This window comes from Desmodus rotundus, chromosome 1 (assembly GCF_022682495.2).
Source record: "Desmodus rotundus isolate HL8 chromosome 1, HLdesRot8A.1, whole genome shotgun sequence".
In the NCBI taxonomy this organism is placed as follows: Eukaryota; Metazoa; Chordata; class Mammalia; order Chiroptera; family Phyllostomidae; genus Desmodus; species Desmodus rotundus.
In genome coordinates, this window is record NC_071387.1 from 201,315,050 (window position 1) to 201,333,830 (window position 18,781).

General features: G+C 39.2%; 1 protein-coding gene across 8 annotated transcripts in view; it reads right to left on the minus strand.

Moving 5' to 3' along the window:
- CPLANE1 (ciliogenesis and planar polarity effector complex subunit 1) overlaps positions 1 to 18,781 on the minus strand; it is a 92,084-nt gene that overhangs the window by 62,658 nt on the left and 10,645 nt on the right. For 7 of the 8 annotated variants that reach the window (XM_053914393.2, XM_053914395.2, XM_053914394.2 and 4 more), the window contains 12 exons: positions 18,275 to 18,431; positions 17,756 to 17,859; positions 16,429 to 16,611; positions 14,392 to 14,641; positions 13,652 to 13,807; positions 12,738 to 13,489; positions 11,948 to 12,156; positions 10,660 to 10,740; positions 8,534 to 8,698; positions 5,921 to 6,094; positions 2,082 to 2,310; positions 641 to 780 (listed from right to left, as the gene is read on the minus strand). In XM_053914393.2, the coding sequence (XP_053770368.1) occupies positions 641 to 780; positions 2,082 to 2,310; positions 5,921 to 6,094; positions 8,534 to 8,698; positions 10,660 to 10,740; positions 11,948 to 12,156; positions 12,738 to 13,489; positions 13,652 to 13,807; positions 14,392 to 14,641; positions 16,429 to 16,611; positions 17,756 to 17,859; positions 18,275 to 18,431 (2,600 nt within the window). Of the gene's footprint in view, positions 1 to 640; positions 781 to 2,081; positions 2,311 to 5,920; positions 6,095 to 8,533; positions 8,699 to 10,659; positions 10,741 to 11,947; positions 12,157 to 12,737; positions 13,490 to 13,651; positions 13,808 to 14,391; positions 14,642 to 16,428; positions 16,612 to 17,755; positions 17,860 to 18,274; positions 18,432 to 18,781 lie in introns of those variants that run through there. The other variant, XM_053914398.2, reaches the window with a different exon arrangement.

The window sequence follows — 18,781 nt, forward strand, 5'->3', positions numbered from 1 at the left end:
TTTTTATAAGATAAATATAAGATAAATATAAATGGAATCACACAGTAAGTAGTCTTCATTGCTGACTTCTTCCATTCAGCATAAAGGGCCTGTGAGTCACCCATGCTATCGCACGTTATCAGCAGGTAGCTCCTTTTTATTTATTATTTAGTGTTCCATTGAATGGATCTATGTTTGTCCATTCACAAGATGATGGGCATTTGAGTTGTCCAAGTTTTGGGCTAGCATGAAAAGCTGCTAGCCCACAGGTCCATAGGGTGGACCTATGTTTTTATTTTTCCGGGGTACACATTCAGGGATGGAATGCATTGAGTTTTTATTTCTTCTTTTTTTCTAACCCCTGGAAATTTCACTTAATTTCTTTAAAGCTTAGTCTTTTTTTTTTTTTTTTAAGATTTTATTTTTAGAGAGAGGAGAAGGGAGGGAGAAAGAGAGGGAAACATCTATGTGTGGTTGCCTGTCACATGCCCCCTACTTGGGACCTGGCTTGCAACTCAGGCATGTTCCCTGACTGGGAATTGAACTGGTGACCCTTTGGTTCGCAGGCCAGTGCTCAATCCACTGAGCCACCCCAGCCAGGGTCCATAGGTTTACATTAATTAACCTGATACATGTATCAGACCACATGAAGGTAACGCACCTGTAAATTGTTTGTATTTTGAGCCCGATTCATTTTTTGCTTCCAAAGAGGCTGGCTGACCTAAAAAACACTGGAGTTTTTCCTGGAAAATCTGTGCTGGAGTCATACTTAGTGGTAAATTCTGACCCTTTTTCTTGAACCTGAAAACCACATCGAGTTAAAAGAAATCATTCCAAATTTTGAAAAAAGCAACATTCACACATCAGGAACTAAACAAAGTTTAAGAAACAGTGGAATTCACTGCCTTATTCAGTGAATAAATGTAGGCATTTAAGAGGAAATAATCAGGAAATGCTGCACTAAGGCGAGGATTACGGCGCTCACGGATCTCCCACCCTGGTTTCCCTCTGCTGCCCTACGCACGTACTCGAGCCAAACAGGACCCAACTTGGTTTTTGACATACGCCTTTGTTTGTGTTTGGTATGTTCTCTCTCCCTGCAACCACTCAATTTGCCATATCCTACCTACCTTTCAATGCCCACCTCAGATACCATCTTCTACATAAAGTATTCCTGTCCACGCTGACCCCCTCCCCAGGATTTCTGCTCTCCCCACACATAGCAGCACTGGCCTTTCCTTGCCGTGGCCCGTAAACTATAAGAATGCTGTGTCCTGTCTATTAAACTATAAATGCCTTAAACATACATACTATGTACCACCTTACATCCACTGTGATATCTGGTATATAGCTTGGCATAGGAAGGTTACTTAATAAGTAAATGTATGTTTAATTATTGAATTGAAAAATATAAAAGACACAGCAATTCCATAATATTCAGAAAAGTTAAAATAAAGAGATTAGTTCGATTAGCTTAAAACTCAAATCCTGCCCTCCTGGTTGGTGTGGCTAGGTGGACCAAGCACCGGCCTGTGAACCAAAAGGTTGCTGGTTTGATTCCCAGTTGGGGCATGTGCCTGGTTGTGGGCCAGTTTCCCACTTGGGGGCTTGAAAGGCAACCAATTGATGTATCTCTCCCCACACTGATGTTTCTCTCCCTTTCTTCCCCTCTCTCTAAAAGTAAATAAATAAAATCTTCAAAAAAAAAACCCCTCAAATCCTGTTTGGGACAAACTCTCCATTGACAAGCTCTTTGAGAGCACTACTAACAAATACATGTTCTAAATAAACATTTTAATACAAATAAGTAAGCCGCTGAGATGTCCAACACAGTGTCCACCAGTTGCATGTGGCTACGTAAATTTAAATGGATTAGAACTAGATTGAAAATCCAGTTCCTTGGTCTTACTAGCCACATCTCAAGTGCTCAATAGCTATGCACAGCTAGCACCACACTGGACAGCACACGCAGAACATTTCTATCCCTGAGGAAGTTCTACTGGACAACGCTGAACTAAGAATTCCACAGAGTGTAAAAGAAACAAAAAATACTTTCAGTATTACTGTTACATTATTCCTTAAGTTTGCCTAAAAATACACACCTTGTGAAACTGCTGTCTAGTTTGCAGAACAGCTGGAAGGCCACACCAATCGAAACAGATGTCTTCCAGTCTCCCAGCTCATGTGCCAGCCACACAGCTTCCGGAACCAGGCCCCCAATAAACAGTAACTCAAGGGCATATTCAACTGTCCACACATTGGAAAGATTCTGATCTCTAACAACACTGGCCACCTTAGAGTGTTGCAGAGGAATAAACCGAAGGGGCCACGCTGTAAGTTAAAGAAAATGGATATTACAGTTACAAATATCAGAACTCACACCTTATATGGGTAAATGTAACTTTTCAATCAGTATTTTCTACACAAAACCACAAAAAGGAAGATGCACACAAAATGGGCTAAAATAATAGTCAACATATTCTAGGACAGTTTTTTTAACACTGAGGAATGTGCCTTGTTAGTAGGTCATGAAGCAAGTCCCAGCATTCTTATAAAATGAAACAGAACAGTAGGGACAGGAGAGACAGTATCAGAGTGCATTACACAAAATAAAGGTAAACACAGCTTAGTGCCACTTTTGTATCAGATCATATAAACAAAGGTAGGCACGTTTAAATGTACCGGGTCAGTGTACAGCTTACTAGTCTGTACCGCTCTGAAATACATGTCCACTTCTCCTACTAGACTATGACCTTTGGAGGACAGAGACTGAATATTCCTCATAATGTCCTGTAATAAAAAACTTCTTTGAGGTAATACCCAAGCATATGAATTGTTCAATATATTATTGCTTTTAAGAAAGTTGAAAAGTGTGGTTTTTCAATACTCCCAACTAAACCACAAATCTGGCCTGGAATTAAATACAAAGGGCAACATCCTTCTCCCCAGCTTTCTGTACTTTTCCCTAATTAAAGCAACTTAAATAAGCACCTTAAAATATGACAACAGAACTATTATTTTTGTAAAAACACATATTGCTAAGATTTTCACTCCCTCCCTCAAAATAAAATTGGTTAATGTGGGTTTCTGCTCCTTGAAGTGGTTGGTTTCTTACATGGGCTCTGCCCACACCAGGCACTAACTTTTTATTAGCTTTTGACACATTTGGATAGAAACAAAAAATTTAGTCCAGCTCTTGAATGTTTGATTCTGCATAGGCAGACAGCCAGGAGGTTGACAAGGTTGTCCCTATTTTTTTATTCACTGAGCAAGGCACTGTACTATTAAAGAATTTGAATGACTTAATTTTCTGAAAATGTTACTTTCACACAGCAAACATCACACCAAATAAGCAACTAAAAAAATTCCCATACATTCACTCACTAGTTCTGCTTAGAAATATTAACATGAAATGTATTCTAAGTCTGCTGTATCATTTTTAAGATACAAGGAGATCAAATAAATTAATGGATATATACAAAGTTTCAGATATTTAAATGTTCAGTAATCACAGTCTCAAGCATAGGAAGAGAAGGCAAAGCATTCTCTCCTACCCTCTCTCTCACTGAGAAGTTATCTATATAGGGTATAAAAAGGTGTGCCCCTCAGCTTTTATGAATGTGTATGAATCTGTCCAAAAACAATTCAATAATTCTATCCCCTCTCTTCCTAGAGTGTGATAAAGATCAGTTTTCCTTATGTAGGTAAAGTGATCTGTACAGCTGAAGATCATGAGCCCTGGCTGGTGTGGCTCAGGGGACTGAGCAGAGGCCTGTAAACCAAAAGGTTGCTGGTTCAGTTCCCGGTCAGGGCACAAGCCTGGGTTGTGGGCCAGATTCCACCCTGGGGGTGTGTGAAAGGCAACCAAATGGTTTCTCAGACATCGATGTTTCTCTCCCTCCCTTCCCCTTTCTCTGAAAAGGAATAAAATCTTTTTTTAGGACAAGATACAGGTCATGAGCAAACAGCAAGTCCTGTAGATACTGCAGGGCAGGAAAGACAAAAAAAATTAAGACAAATTATCTAAGTACCATGATTTTACTGTTCCCCCCTAGATTTTTCTAAAATGGAGTACTCTCTCTTTTTCAGGGCAATAATGTGGATTAAGGATACAATTTGTTGTCAGAAACATTAATACCAAAAATAGGCAAAGTGTGATAAATACCCAGGTTGTGACAAAAGAGAAGACTTAAATATAAACCACTCCGAGAACAACAAATGTCAAAGGTACAAGGGAATAAGGAATCCACTTCTGAGAGTCTCGGAAGACACTGCATGAAGGTGAGAGAACACAGCCCAGGATGTTCTCCAGGTCCTGAGTCAGAGTTAGGACCTGGGGGAAGGCGCCGGGGAGTGGCTGGTCCTGGGAGAAACCCAGCGCCCATTTCTCTGCTCACACCAGCTCCCTAAGAACAGCCACCACAAGCAGGTCAGGACCAGCTTGAGATGGTCCCAGTGAAATAGGGACCTACTAGACAAGGAACCACTAAACCACTAGGAAATTTCCCTTCTGGTCCTACCTCACACATGACTCTCTAGGGGCCAGAACCTCCCGAAGAACTCCAGGGGAGACTGGGGACTAACATTCCTGTTGAAGTGTCCCGGTGGGTGAGGGTCGCCCCCTGCCCACACCCTGAGACAGTTACAGAAGAACTGAACACACGTACAAATATCCACAGGTCTATGATTGGTTAAATTTGCTGACCACTTGTTTCAAGTTCTGCGAAGCTTCTAATTACATTACATCTTGTCCCACTCTAACCTGTCCACGTATGCTTATACTTATTTATCAGTTCCTGCTGTTTCCTGCTTAAAGCCCTCCAGTACCTCCCTGCTGTACTTAAAATTCAGATTCCTCCTCCTGGCTAACATCCCCTGGCCCCGTCTACCTGTGACTCCATCGCACATCACGCTCCACCTCACCCTCTACCTCACCCTCTATGCTCCAGCCACCCGAGTCTTTCTTTCAAACACGTCAAGTGTTTCTTTCTTTCTTTCAGACACGTCAAGTCTCTTCTTCCCTGGGGCTTTCAAGCTCAGGTTAAAATGCTGTAAGTACTGATGCATCCATGGCTGGCTCTTTCTCATCACTAGGAGTTCAGCTTAAAGATACCCCTTCAAATAGCTCGTCCCTAAATTCTGAAACAGTCTCTCAGTCACAATGCACTACTCTACTTCAATTCTCTGCACAACAGTTGTTACTATTTGATCTATCTTATTCATATATTCATTTACTGAACTTCCTGTCTCAACCTATTAGGTATGAACTCCATAGAAGAACACATATTTTCTTTGTTTTGTTCATGGCAGTTAGAATAAGTCTGCTTTGCATGTCCAAACAAAAATTATAGATGTTTTCATATTATTAATTTCATATGGTGCAAGCTAACACATTGCCAGCACCTAGAACACTGCTTGGCACAGAGCGGGCACTTAATGCGAGTTAGTAGAGTGAGTGGCTATTGCGGGATTCTGTGCGCAAGTTTATCTCTATGGGAGCAGGGCGGTTATCCAGCACAGACAGATTAGGTCCATTTTTGACCCTGTTAATGAAATGATTAAATAGAGCAAAGTAAATGATCCAAACAAAATTATGAAAGCAAACAATCCAAATGAAAATAATTCCAAATTAGTATCCTCAACATTTGTTAAATTTGTATATAAATGAAGGTGACAGCCCTTTTACTTTAAAAATGAAAACTTTATGAATATCAACTGGTCCAAAATTTGTGATTTTAAAAATCCATATTCAATAAAAACAAATCCAGGCAAATAGCTTTCTCAGATCTTATTCCTTCACAAATACTTACTGTGTATCTCCTCTGTGTCAGGCACTCAGCTGTAACAGTGTCATTTCCATAGAATAATGGTTACTGTATAATATTATTTTGAATACTATGAGCAAACGCAAGGTGAGAAAATTATTTGTTTGCCACATTACCTCTTTTAATATGAAGGGGAGGAAGAACGTTCACACTGTGAGGTGGCAAAATGCACAGCCGCTGGTTGGTGAAGTAGGCGGCCATGAACCGGGCCATGGACTGGATCACCCGCACCGCCGCCTCCGGGTGCACCTCTCCCGTCACCCCTAGCGCGCAGGGAGGCTTCTCGGGAACTGAGGGATGCAGCACATGACCAAAGGAGATTATGATCTAACTATCAAAAGCAGTAATATTTCAGTTCCTGACTTTATATAAGAAGAAAATTATAATTAATTTTTTAGATGAGCATCCATGGCCTGTACAAGTTAATTTATGATAGGTATCTATACTTCTTGAAGACAACAGAACAAAAATAATTAGCTCATAAGTATGAGCACATACACTTAGGAACTTTTTATGACTTTAAGTTACTAGGGTTTTTTTTAAAAGATTTTGCTTATGTATTTTCAGAGGAGGGGGAGGAGAGAGAGAGGGAAAGATCGATGTGAGAGAGAAACATTGATCAGTTGCCTCTTGTATGTGCCCCGACTGGGACCAAACTGGGTGGAGGGAGAAGGCGGTGTAGGGGGAGTGGGATTTATGTCAGGATTCTTGGGGTGATTCTCATATAAACAAACAGGAGCAAACATCCCTATTTGAGAGTCAAAACTCAAAAATATAAACTGGCATTCAGGAATTTGAAATAGTTAAAAACTACTAAATATATAAAAATATTACATTAACTATAATTTTTATGAATTTTATGGCCCCAACAACAGCAAAATACCTTTGCTTCCCAGAAGTCACCTGGTACATAGTCACAAGAAAATGAAGTTCTATATGAGTAGAGCCATTTCTATCTAATACGCCAGCACCTACCATCCTCACATGTAGTAGGATCTCAAAAGTATTGTTAACAATTGTTTTATATATATGTATAAAGGGAATCTTGAGAAGATTTTGTTAGCCTTTAAGCAGTAGTTTTCCTTTGGTCACTCTAAGCTCAAAGAAGCCTTTTGCTCATATACAGCTAGCAGAACTTTGTTTGACACTAGGCACCAAAAGTCTTCAAACCATGGATCTTCTTTAATCCAGGAACCTCATTTCTAGAAATTTATCCTAAAGAAATTATGAGTAATGCTCACAGGAAGCTGTAGACAATGAAGCATTATTTAAAACAGCAAACAGGTGGCATGGCAACTACCTAAAATGTGCAATAACAACAAAAAGCGTTGCCCTGGCTGGTGTGGCTCAGTGGGTTGAGCGCCAGCCCATGAACCAAAGGGTCACTGGCTCGATGACACATGCCTGGGTTGCAGGCCAGGTCCCCAGTAGGAGGCATGCAAGAGGCAACCACACATTGATGTTTCTCTCCCTTTCTTTCTCCTTCCCTTCCCCTCTCTCTAAAAATAAATAAATAAAATCTTTTTTAAAAAGGGTTAATGGATTTGATAAAATGAATATTGTTGACATTGGAAAGTATTTATCATAATATGAAATTTTAAAAGATTACAAAACAGAACCCTGGCCGGGATAGCTTAGTTGGCTAGAATGTTGTCCCAATATGCCAAGGTTGCAGGTTTGATCCCCAGTCAGGGCACATACAAGAATTAACAAATGAATGCATAAATAAGTGGAACAACACCAATGTTCCTCTCTTTAAAAAAAAAATCAATAATTTAAAAAAAAAATTACAAAACAGAATATACAGCTCTCAAAGTATACATGTATAAATTTATATACAGAAAGAGTGATAGAATTATAAGTGATCTGGTTTTTGTCTTTGTACTTTTCCATATTTTCAAAATTGTCTAGAATAACATGCATTACTTCCATAATGAACATAAAAATTTAAAAAGATTAAAATCACAAAGATAAGAAATCTATAAACAGTGGCTGAAACCATATGAAACTAAGTTGGCATAGACCTGGTTGGTGTGGCTCGTGGACTGAGTGCCAGCCCGCGAGTCAAAAGGTCACCGGTTTGATTCCCAGTCAGGGCACATGCTCGGGTTGCCAGCCAGGTCCTCAGCTGGGGGTGTGCGAGAGGCAACCGATCGATGTTATCTCTCTCATATTGATGTTTCTCTCCCTTTCTCCCTCCCCTCTCCTCTCTCTAAAAGTAAATAATCTTTAAAAAAAGATACTAAGTTGGCACGGACTGCATGGGCCTTTTCAGACACGCTGACCTGTACAGTGTGTTCATTTGTAGGTACCTTTCACTTTGGTTTTGCTTAATCAAATTCTACAATGGCAATCCAAATACTCTGCAGCCTCCTAAACAGATTTTTAAAACATCAGAATACTTCACTAAGTGATTTTCATCACTTTACCAACACACCTTAAACAGCATTTAAGTAAAAATTTATTAAGAAAAAATATTTGAGTACCTAGTACTATGTCTAACAAACGTGGCTGTGAGGGAACAATTAGATCAGTTCAGCAGGCCATCGCTGCTAAGTCCTGGAAATCCAACAATTAAAAAAAAAGAAGGTTCTTGCTGGTGAGAGGCTGCCAGTCCAAAATTAAACCTAATAGGGCAGAACAACCAACTTTTATGTATAAGCAATTCCTACCTAAACCTATAAATACAAATCAGTAAGATTAAACATACCGATTTTTGAAACACATACCTGAACTACCTTCATTTTCTCTTACAGGTAGGCGGGACCATGTCAGTACTTCTCTTACTAGCTGATCACACAATCCTTGAGCATCATTTAAATTATAGCTATACAGGTGGCCGTACAAAAGAGAAAGGTAATAGCGTATCTGAAGAAAACAGGTCCTTCTTCCTCCTTAAACCAGAAAGAATTAAGCGTACATTAAAAACCTGTGAGCAAGGTCATGTTCTTGATCTGGGTGCTAGGTAGACACTCGGGAAGTGCTCAGTTTGTGAAAATTCATCAAGCTGTACACTCACATTATGTGAACCCTTCTGTATCTGTTTCATACTTCAATATAAGATTCTTTAAAAATCAGGTGAGCAATATTTTGTTCTTCTTCATTTTAAGTCCTGAACAGTCATATTTTCTTTCACCAGGCCCTAGGATGTATCCAAAGAGAGCTGTGAACCCTCATCATCTCAGCACTAAGGTTCACTAACACCTACCTCAAGTACACATCGTCTGAAACAAAGGGGAACATGGTGACCCCCCAACTCCCAAGAAGCCCTATGAATATCAAACAGATGGCTGCAGAGACTTCCCAAAGGGGGGAGACACAAACCAGTAAGACAGGAGTCCTGACCACACCTGGAGGGCCGTTAGCACTGAGACCACTGGCTGCCAGTCCCTTACCCATTCTTCCCGAGTAAGACAGTTCCAGCTTTATGTGGGGTCTCAATGCACCCCATCACAATTTCTCACCAGATGTGACCATGCGAAAATGTGGCTATGTTCTGAACCAAGAGATAATATTGTGAACTTTCCAGCAAAGCTGCTTAAAGAGAGAAAACTCATCTAGAAGGAACACCTTTTCCTGCCTTCCTCCTTTCTGCTGCCTGGAAGGTGGAGGTGATGGCTGGAGCTGCAGCACTTATCGTAGCATATATTACTGCCTTAAGGTTGGAAGCAATGCACTAAGGAGGATGGAGTAGAAAAACTCTGTCCTGCCTTCAGCCAGAAAGAGAAATAAACTTCCTCCTTGTGCAGCACTGTTACTTTCGGTCTCCAGAACTAGAAGCCATCGCCAAGGACACAGTGGAAATGACGAGGTCCGAGATGGAATCATTGTGAAAACCCTTCCTCAGGCTCCTCACTCCTTGAGGGCCACTATTCTTCATCCACTTGGACATCCCCAGACCTGAGAACTACTACATGACTTCTTACAAGTCCCATTGCTCAAACCTATTAACTATCCGTCAATTGTGACTCTTGTTCCCAGTACCTGTCACAGGATGTGAGAAAATCGCTCCTTGTTTACATAATCCCTCCTGCAGACTGTGGGCAACTTGCAGGTAAAGTTGTTTATTTCATTGATTCCCAGGGCCTAATACAGTACGAGGCACAGGGCAGGCCCTCGACAAAGACTGGCTCAGTAGATGAATGAATGAAACACACGGAGCCCCAGCCGTCAGAAAACGTACTCAATAACTGGACGAACCTGACCTTGCAGCGGCTGCAGTCAGAGCTAGCTCCAAGGTGGTCAGCTCAGAGCCTCAGTCACACCCTTGGCCTTACAGCACAGGAGCTGTCACCAGTCCTGGAACTCACACCCCTCTGTGCTCATCAGGAACTCCATGCAGACCATGCTTAACCCAACAATAAGTCTAACACACAGGAACTTGCTAGGTTTGAATTACTTAAGGGTGGAGAGCCTGAGCTCCATGTTTCCCTGAGTCTATAAAAGGTCATAAAATCTTTGACCCAGTGTCCTATTTAGAATGACAAAAAAAATGACAAAAGAAACAAAAACAAAAAAACCCCCACATTATTTTATTTATGATCTAAATCTCATTCCGCCCCCCATCAACAATCAATCACATGTTCCATCACTAACCAAAAAAAAAAAAAAGGACAGAAGATGTCTTATCTGTAGATAACAAAAAATTCTGGGTTCTACAATCTCCAAGACTAAGACTAATTTTAAATAAGTAAATCTGACAGTCAAGGTTCCTACAATATATTATTCTATTTAAGCACTAAGAAAATGTGGACACTCAGAAAGCTTCAATTATTTTTAAGCTCTAGAGCATGGTAAACTGCATTCCTACCACTATTATAGCAAATATTACTTCAAAATAATCCCCCACACCTACCATTTTCGTGGGTTTCTTGCAGAGCATTCTTCCAAAGCTGGACAGACTTTTCATAGGATCCTAACAGGAAACACTCTTCACCTACAAAGTTTTTAACCAACAATTAGCTATGGTTAATTACATTACTTTATAAAAGTTTACTTTGTTTTAAAACTTAGTGGATACAGGGAAAACATATTTGCCAATGATACCTCAGACAAGGGCCTGATCTCCAAAATATATAAAGAACTCATACGACTCCACTCCAGGAAGACAAACAACCCAATTAAAAAATGGGCAAAGGACTTGAACAGACACTTCTCCAAGGAAGACATACAAAGGGCCCAGAGACATGTGAAAAGATGCTCAGCATCACTAGCCATCAGAGGGATCCAAATTAAAACCACAATGAGGTACCATCTCACACCAGTCAGAGTGGCCAACATAAACAAATCCACAAACAAATGTTGGAGAGGATGCGGAGAAAAGGGAACCCTAGTGCACTGTTGGTGGGAATGCAGATTGGTGAGGCCACTGTGGAAAAGAGTATGGAATTTCCTCAGAAAACTAAAAATGGAACTGCCCTTTGACCCAGCAATTCCGCTGCTCAGATTATACCCTAAGAACCCTGAAACACCAATCCAAAAGAACCTATGCACCCCAATGTTCACAGCAGCACAATTTACAATAGCCAAGTACTGGAAGCAACCTAAGTGCCCATCAGCAAATGAGTGGATCAAAAAAACTATGGTACATTTACACAATGGAATTCTACACAGCAGAGAGAAAGAAGGAGCTTATATCCTTTGCAACAGCATGGATGGAACTGGAGAGTATTATGCTAAGTGAAATAAGCCAGGCGGTGAGAGACAAATACCATTTGATCTCACCTTTAACTGGAACATAATCAACAAAAGAAAAAAGCAAACAAAATATAACCAGAGACATTGAAATTAAGAACAATCTAACAATAGCTAGAGGGGAGTGGGGAGGGGATAGTGGGGAGAGGGGTTTATAGGAATTACTATAAAGGACACATGGACAAAATCAAGGGGGAGGGTGGAGGCGGGGGAGGGAGATGGGTTTTGCTGGGGTGGGGTGGAGGGATGGGGAGAAAATGCAGACAACTATGCCTGAATAACAATAAAAATTAAAAAAAAAAAAAACACGACAAAAACTTAGTGGATACAGCCCAGCCAGAAATTTTGAAAAACAAATAATTGTAACCAATTGATAAAATCAAAGCCCAGTTAGCGATACACTGCATTGCTTATTCATGTAGTTAGAAACTGTTTATAAAGATACTGACCCTCGATAGACTTGAGCTCCAAGGTCCGGTTCAAGCAGACTCCAGCGGTCTGTAAATCAGCCTGTATGTGACATAACAGGGACTGGACAGTAGCTGCTTCACGTGCCATCTTTTCGGTCAACTGTCTGTCATCTGTAGGAACTCTTTGACTTAACTGTGTTTGATACCACAAAGTTTTCTTATACAGTGCTCTCCAGAGGACCATCAATCTGCATACAAAATTAGATAATCATCAAAACCACATTTCAGACTAGGGATATAAGAAGCAGTATAGCCTCCTGCTTAGCCTTTGTTGTTGGCCTGCATTCTTCGCTGATGTAATGACATACAAGTATACTTGTACACAAACTGATCAGACTTAAGTATAACACAAAGTCCACTGATCAAATATATATTTTTTATATATAATTTTTAAATTTTCACAAATGCTTTAAGTACCTGTGGTCATTGTTCTATAATACTTGTGTAAACCAAAATCTCTCAACAGTATCCTGGTTGCCCAAGGCTAGTAAAATGTGTGTTAAATAACATTTGACATAAGTCCTGAAATATTTTTAGATTAAATAAAATCTACAATGCTGAGTGCTAATGGATACAAGGTTTCTTTTGGGAGTGATAAAATATACTGGAATCAGTGTTAATAGTTCTGCAACTTGGTGACTATACTAAAAATCACTGAATTTATAAACTTTAAAACAGTGACATTTATAGTATGGGAATTATAGCTCAACTTTTAAAAAAGGAATAAATCTGTAATGCTGATGGTATCCCAATGTTAAAGAAATTATACCTGTGGCCTGGCTGTTGAACAAGATTTACTGCTTGAGGAGGAGTCTTTAAAAATGAGTACCAAGACCAGTTTTCCTGAGAACAGCCATCTTGAAATATTTGAAAAATGGGTACCACCAATGAGTCCTGATTTGATGCTGAAATAACTTCAGGCTGAAGACGATACGTGCCATTTAAATTATCAGCTACCATCCTGAGTAAATGAAAACAGGCTAAGAGCCTCTCTGAGGATAACGGGCCCTGCTGCGGCTGAGGCAGCAGCAGCAGCTTCACAGTGCTGGAGGTCAGCTTCACCAGGGGCCCCACCACGTGTCCGGATCTCGCAGCCCAGTGCGGGGCCGATAAGCACTGATGAAAAAGTTGAAAGATACAAAGTACCCATGCATTTTGTCTTGGGCTTTTGCTGAAAAAAAGGTCAAGTTTTGGGAAAGGGCATTCTGTAAATTGAAGAATGTAGAAAAAATGAATAATACAAACTACTGTGTAATTTAACAGTAAGTGTTTTTCCTTCACATTTTTTGAAATTCCTATAGTCCATGCTGCAAGAAGATTTTTCTGGACAGAATGCAGTTCTGTAATGGTTCTGTCTGACTCCTCGGTATTGTCCTTTGCATGTATTGTATCAAACATAGATGCAAATTCCAATCTTCCCTCCTCGGCACTACTAAACAATGGATTGTTTTTCTGGTTGCAAAAATACGATAAGTTGTTTGGAAAGTATGTGCTTTCGTTAGTTTCTTCTGCTTCAAAATCCTAAAACATGAGTGAAAAAAATTATACTTAATATCTTACAAATATAATCTCTTGGTGTTCTCAAATTTCTCTTCCTTTAACAAGGGAAAAACAAAAAATCTTTTCTTGGCATAACATCAATAAGTAATTGTTCAAAGTGAATAAAACACTGCCACTAAGTACCTGCAAATCTGCTGGTTTTCCATGTAGCTTCATCGTTTCTTCTTCCTGCAAGAATCTGGGGACAGCAGGATCAGCTGAATGCTCGACTCCTTGGTGTTCTAACAGGCTCAACCTTAGAGAATCCAGTGATCTCAAGTTCAGCCCTTTGCCTTTCGGCTACAGAAGATTTCCAAGAGCAAAATTTTATCAGCGGTTCTATTCCAAGCAATTAAAATTCTATAGACAATTGTATACAACCCAAGAAAAAAAATATTAAAGATTTTTATATATTTACTTTTAGACAGAGGGGAAGAGAGGGAAAGAAACATCAACGTGTAAGAGACACATCAATACGTTGCCTGTCACAGGCCCACAACCCAGGCATGCGCCCTCACTGGGAATTGAACCAGTGACCTTTCTCAGTTCCCATTCCGGTGCTCAGTCCACTGAGCCACGGCAGCCAGAGCAGTATAGTTTTAAATTTGAAAAAATAAGTCAATCTTGCCATGGCTAGTGTGGCTCAGTGGATTGAACTCTGGACTGTGAAGCAAAAGGTCACCAGTTCGATTCCTAGTTAGGGCACATGCCTGGGTTGTGGGCCAGGTCCCCAGTGGGGGCCACATGGGAGGTAACCACACATTGATATTTCTCTCCCTTCCCCTCTCTCTAAAAATAGAAAAAAATCTTAAAAAAAAAAAAGAGTAGACACATTAAAAAAAAAAAAAGCCAATCTTTACTAACGATATCTAAAGGCTCTATACCTTAGACAACTTCACACTTTGGTATGTTTTCTCCAGCCTCTGGGTTGAATCAAGCAGAAGGGATCTCATGAGCACTGACGGAGACAGGTTGTCAAGAAACCGCAGGGCTGTGACCATGTACCCGTCCGAAACGAGGAGGTAGGGGAGCCGTGAGTGTGCTTTCACAGAGAATCTCTGTCGCAGGGGGTCGCCTTCCGAAGCTGATGAATCCACAGAACTATTTGAATCTTTACATGTAAACTGCTGTGGTCTAGCAAACAAACATTGAAATTCAAGAATTAGTAAGAGGAAAATCGTAAAGAAAACAATGGTATTATTGCAAAGAAAAAACAAAACAAAGTTACAAAATGAACACGCAAGCAAATTAAGCACAAAAATATTACATGTGTAATATCTATAAGGAAAATTTAAGTGATTATGTAACATACAGGTTTATATGTTTTTAAAATTTTCCCTAAATTGTACTATTTAATTTCTAAACTAGTTTTATACAAACTATTTAGAAAAGAATTAATACAGTTCATTTTTACCATTAAAGAGAGTTAACTATTTAACTTTCCTTTTTACCACACATTGAAATATAGTTATAAGAATATAATTATGAGCTATGCATGTAAGTGTTATGGAGGAGAAAGGGAAAAACTGAGAAGAACAATTGGAGAGGATAGGGCTGAGTAAAATTTTATCAGTTTAAGATTAATTTGGCTGAATTTCCACATAAACGTACTTATCTATTGTTATGGTGGTGTGCTTGGTTCTGATTAGTCACTATTGCCGCTTATGAACTTTGGGGCTTTATAAATATAAAGAGGACAATCAAAATATATTATGATTTGGGGGGTTAGGGAAGTATTCAAATACAGATTTTGTTAGCCAGATGATCAACAACAGAAGACTGGCTGATGATAAAATGTACACCACACTACAAATCTACAGAACCATTAAAAATGACTTCATGGAAAGATATATAAGATATACGGCTAACCCAAAAAAGCAAAATAGAAAACAGCATATATCATTTATTTTGTTTTAAAAAGAAACTAATATTATTATTATAAAAGTTATATAATTTTTAATTTGGTGATAACACTAAAGTGTTAATAATTATCTTAGTTTTAAGTTTTTTAAAAAAATAATGTGTGCTCGTTTCGGCAGCACATATACTAAAAAAATAGTAAGTATTATTTTTGTAATCAAAAGGTATAATACATTTTGAAGTCCCCAAATATTAATTTTACAGAAGAATGTGAGAAAAGTCAATTATGAATCAGACCATAAGAATTAAGGAAAAAATACTCTCACTAAAGGAAATGACAAATTTTTCCATTAGAATTTTCTGTTGCTAAAAATTAAGCATCAATTTTTGCTAAATATAATCAAGGACATACACCTCTTCTGTAAACAAGGGGGATGAATTAATTTCAGAGGCCTTTGCAATTTTTTTGTCATCTTCCTTTTCCTCAACCAATTATTATTCTCTTCACTTCACAGCAAAAGAAAGAGGCTCAAGGAACAACTTACCCAAAGTCACACAACAAATAGGTAGAAGAGCCATTATTTCAATTTTGATCTAACTTCAAAGCCAATTGCTAACCCATCTCACAATTAAAAATTCTAATTTGGCTAACTTCTAAAGTCTTCTATCCATTTCCCCCAATTTTTTCCATTTGGGAAAAAAAGTAGATAAACCCATGTGCCAAGTTATATTGAGTCACTAATTTGTTTAAGTACTCTCATTTTAAAATAAAGGACATACTTTTATTAACTTTTATATCAAAGAAAATAAAATTCTAGTGTTATTATAGAGTATTTAAATAACTTATACTTACATAGTCACATTGTCAAATTTTCATCAGGATTAAGCGACAAAAAGAAATGAAAAAAACTATAAATAAACAGATAATGAGATGACTCCCTGAGACTCAAAGAAATAATATGACAATTTGAAAGATGAAACTATACAAACACATACATGGTGAAGTAATACCAAAAGAGAAAAACTTCTATAAACAAATTAAAACAATTCCAATGTCTCACCTATATGTTACTAGTGGGTGAAGAGGAATGAATTCTGCTGGCCCAAATTCTATAGAGCACCCAAATGTGGTTAATGTCAGCAATTCACCCTGGCAAGTCAGTAAAAGCAGGGAGCCACGCTTCAACATGCAGGCCAGAAACAGGCTATCCGGAGTCCAGCTGACATCGCCCACCCAGTAGGACCTAAAAACGCAGGACAGTATGTTTAGAAAGGGTTCTGTACAGTGTCTCCAACAATTTATAATGGCCCAGCAGGGGTGAAACTCTCAAAAAATAAGGGCAAAGGAATGGATAGCAGGCAATTGCCACATAACATTTTGTGTATTTCTTTTCCCAGAAAAAAGGAGTGAGCTCATAAACACTCCCTACAGTATAGCGATCAGAAATTTAAATTCACAAGCAAATCATAAAATAAAAACATTCCCTAAAAGTGCTAAGCTTCTGAGTCGCTCACATTTTAATTAGAACGATTCCTAATCCTCCTGGGGTCCACAACTAAGATCGACTGACAGGCGCAAAGGTCTGCCGGGGCCGCGCTCTCTGCAGCCCGCTACAGCTCCACTGGGCTGCCACAGACTCCCTCGGCACAGAGCCACCGTTCCTGCTCCCTCCCTGTCTGGTGGCCTTACTGTTTCAGGGAGACAAAAAGTATCTCCTCCTCATGCAAATGAGGGATGCCCTAGGTAGAACAGACTGCTGAACTGAGACCAGTAATACTTTCAGAAAGAACTTTTGGGGAGGGAAAGAAAATGAAGAGACAAGGCTGGATAGACCTAAAAACTTTTAAAATTCAGAGACTAGCAGGCAAAAGTGTTCAAAAAGGGAAGTCAGGAGATCCAAGAGGAAATCTTCCTAATCTATAATCCCCCATAGGTCCTGGTGGTAGCTCCCGTGCCATCCCAACCCACTGCTATGGACCCTGTATGCAGAGAATGCCAGCCTTGTTTAAAAGGCTGTAAAGCACCTCAGCCTCTGAGTTCATCATGGCTTCCCCACCACAGTTTTCCATTTCAGCCTCTCCAACTAAGCCCAATATTTTGCTGCCAGTCATGATTCCACTCCTCCTTGGACAATGTAGAAAGAAATTAGAAAGGAAAAAAGAATATGTTCATGTATCTTCTACCCAGCCAGACCCTTCCTTGAAGTACTTAAGGCTTCCCTATATAAAGGGGTTTTTAGAATCTATCAAGCACAAATGCTGCAGGTACATTGCGTTATCTATCTAAATACCTGTTTAGACACCAACTGAATTATCAGAGACCTAAACTTTTCAAACTCTTAGAAAAGAAGAGAAAAACATCATTTAGAAATACAAAAACATTCTTACCTGACAAGTGTAGCTGGAACCACAGGATTCTTATTGCTACAACCTTTAAGGCTGCCACAGAGAGTAACAAAATTCAGTGTGCTTATAAATAATACCTGAGTTGCCTAGAAAAAAAATGACAACAAAACCACTAAAATTATTTTACTTTAATCATCACTTATAATTCTGGAGACCTAGAGATCTATTATTATATCAGTAAAATATCTAGGGGTCTTTCCCAACTGGCAAAAAATACCACTTATGTAACTCATCTCTCTTTTATCATACATTTTAAGAACATCAATTACCATATTGCCTTTCCTTCTTCCTTTTCCCATAACCTCTTTTGCTTCTGAGGCCAATTTTTTAAAACTATGGCAGCTAATTTAAATAATTTTACCAATCCACAATGGTAAGTTGGATCAGAAAACATCAATTTAAAGAACATAAGGAACTATCTTCAAAGGAAAAACACATCTCGGCACTGGACTAAACTCTCTCTTTTATAGGTTACTGCTGAGACAGACTACATGTACTGACCTTCGGGTCTTTCTGATTAAGAGCTGCTGCCAGGGTAAGGCCATCTCTTGAAAAGGCAGAAATTAGAGCTCCTCTTGACTTTACTGATTCACATGGAGGAATCAGGCTACCCAGAAGGCAATCTTGCTGTGCCCAGTGAACACAGTATGGCGATGATCTAAGAAGGTAATGAAATGATTGAGAATGGGTAGTATAGTAACTTTTAAATTAAAACATAGTTCATTACTAAAAATTAAGAGTCAAACTAAACTCCTACATGTGTGCACATGTTAGGGGACCTCTTAGCAACTGTTTAGAAGCTTCATCCAGGTAACCAAAGAGCAGTCACCAGTTAAACTAAGTCAATATTAGAGTTTTGTTAGTAATAGCATGTTCATGGCCAACCCCAAGTACATCCACTTCCACTACAGTTTAGATACACGTATTTCTACATTAGTGCTAATATTTTTAAAGGGATTAAATAAGTAAAGGAGAGGGGGTGTTTCAGGATAGTGTTCTATACTTGAT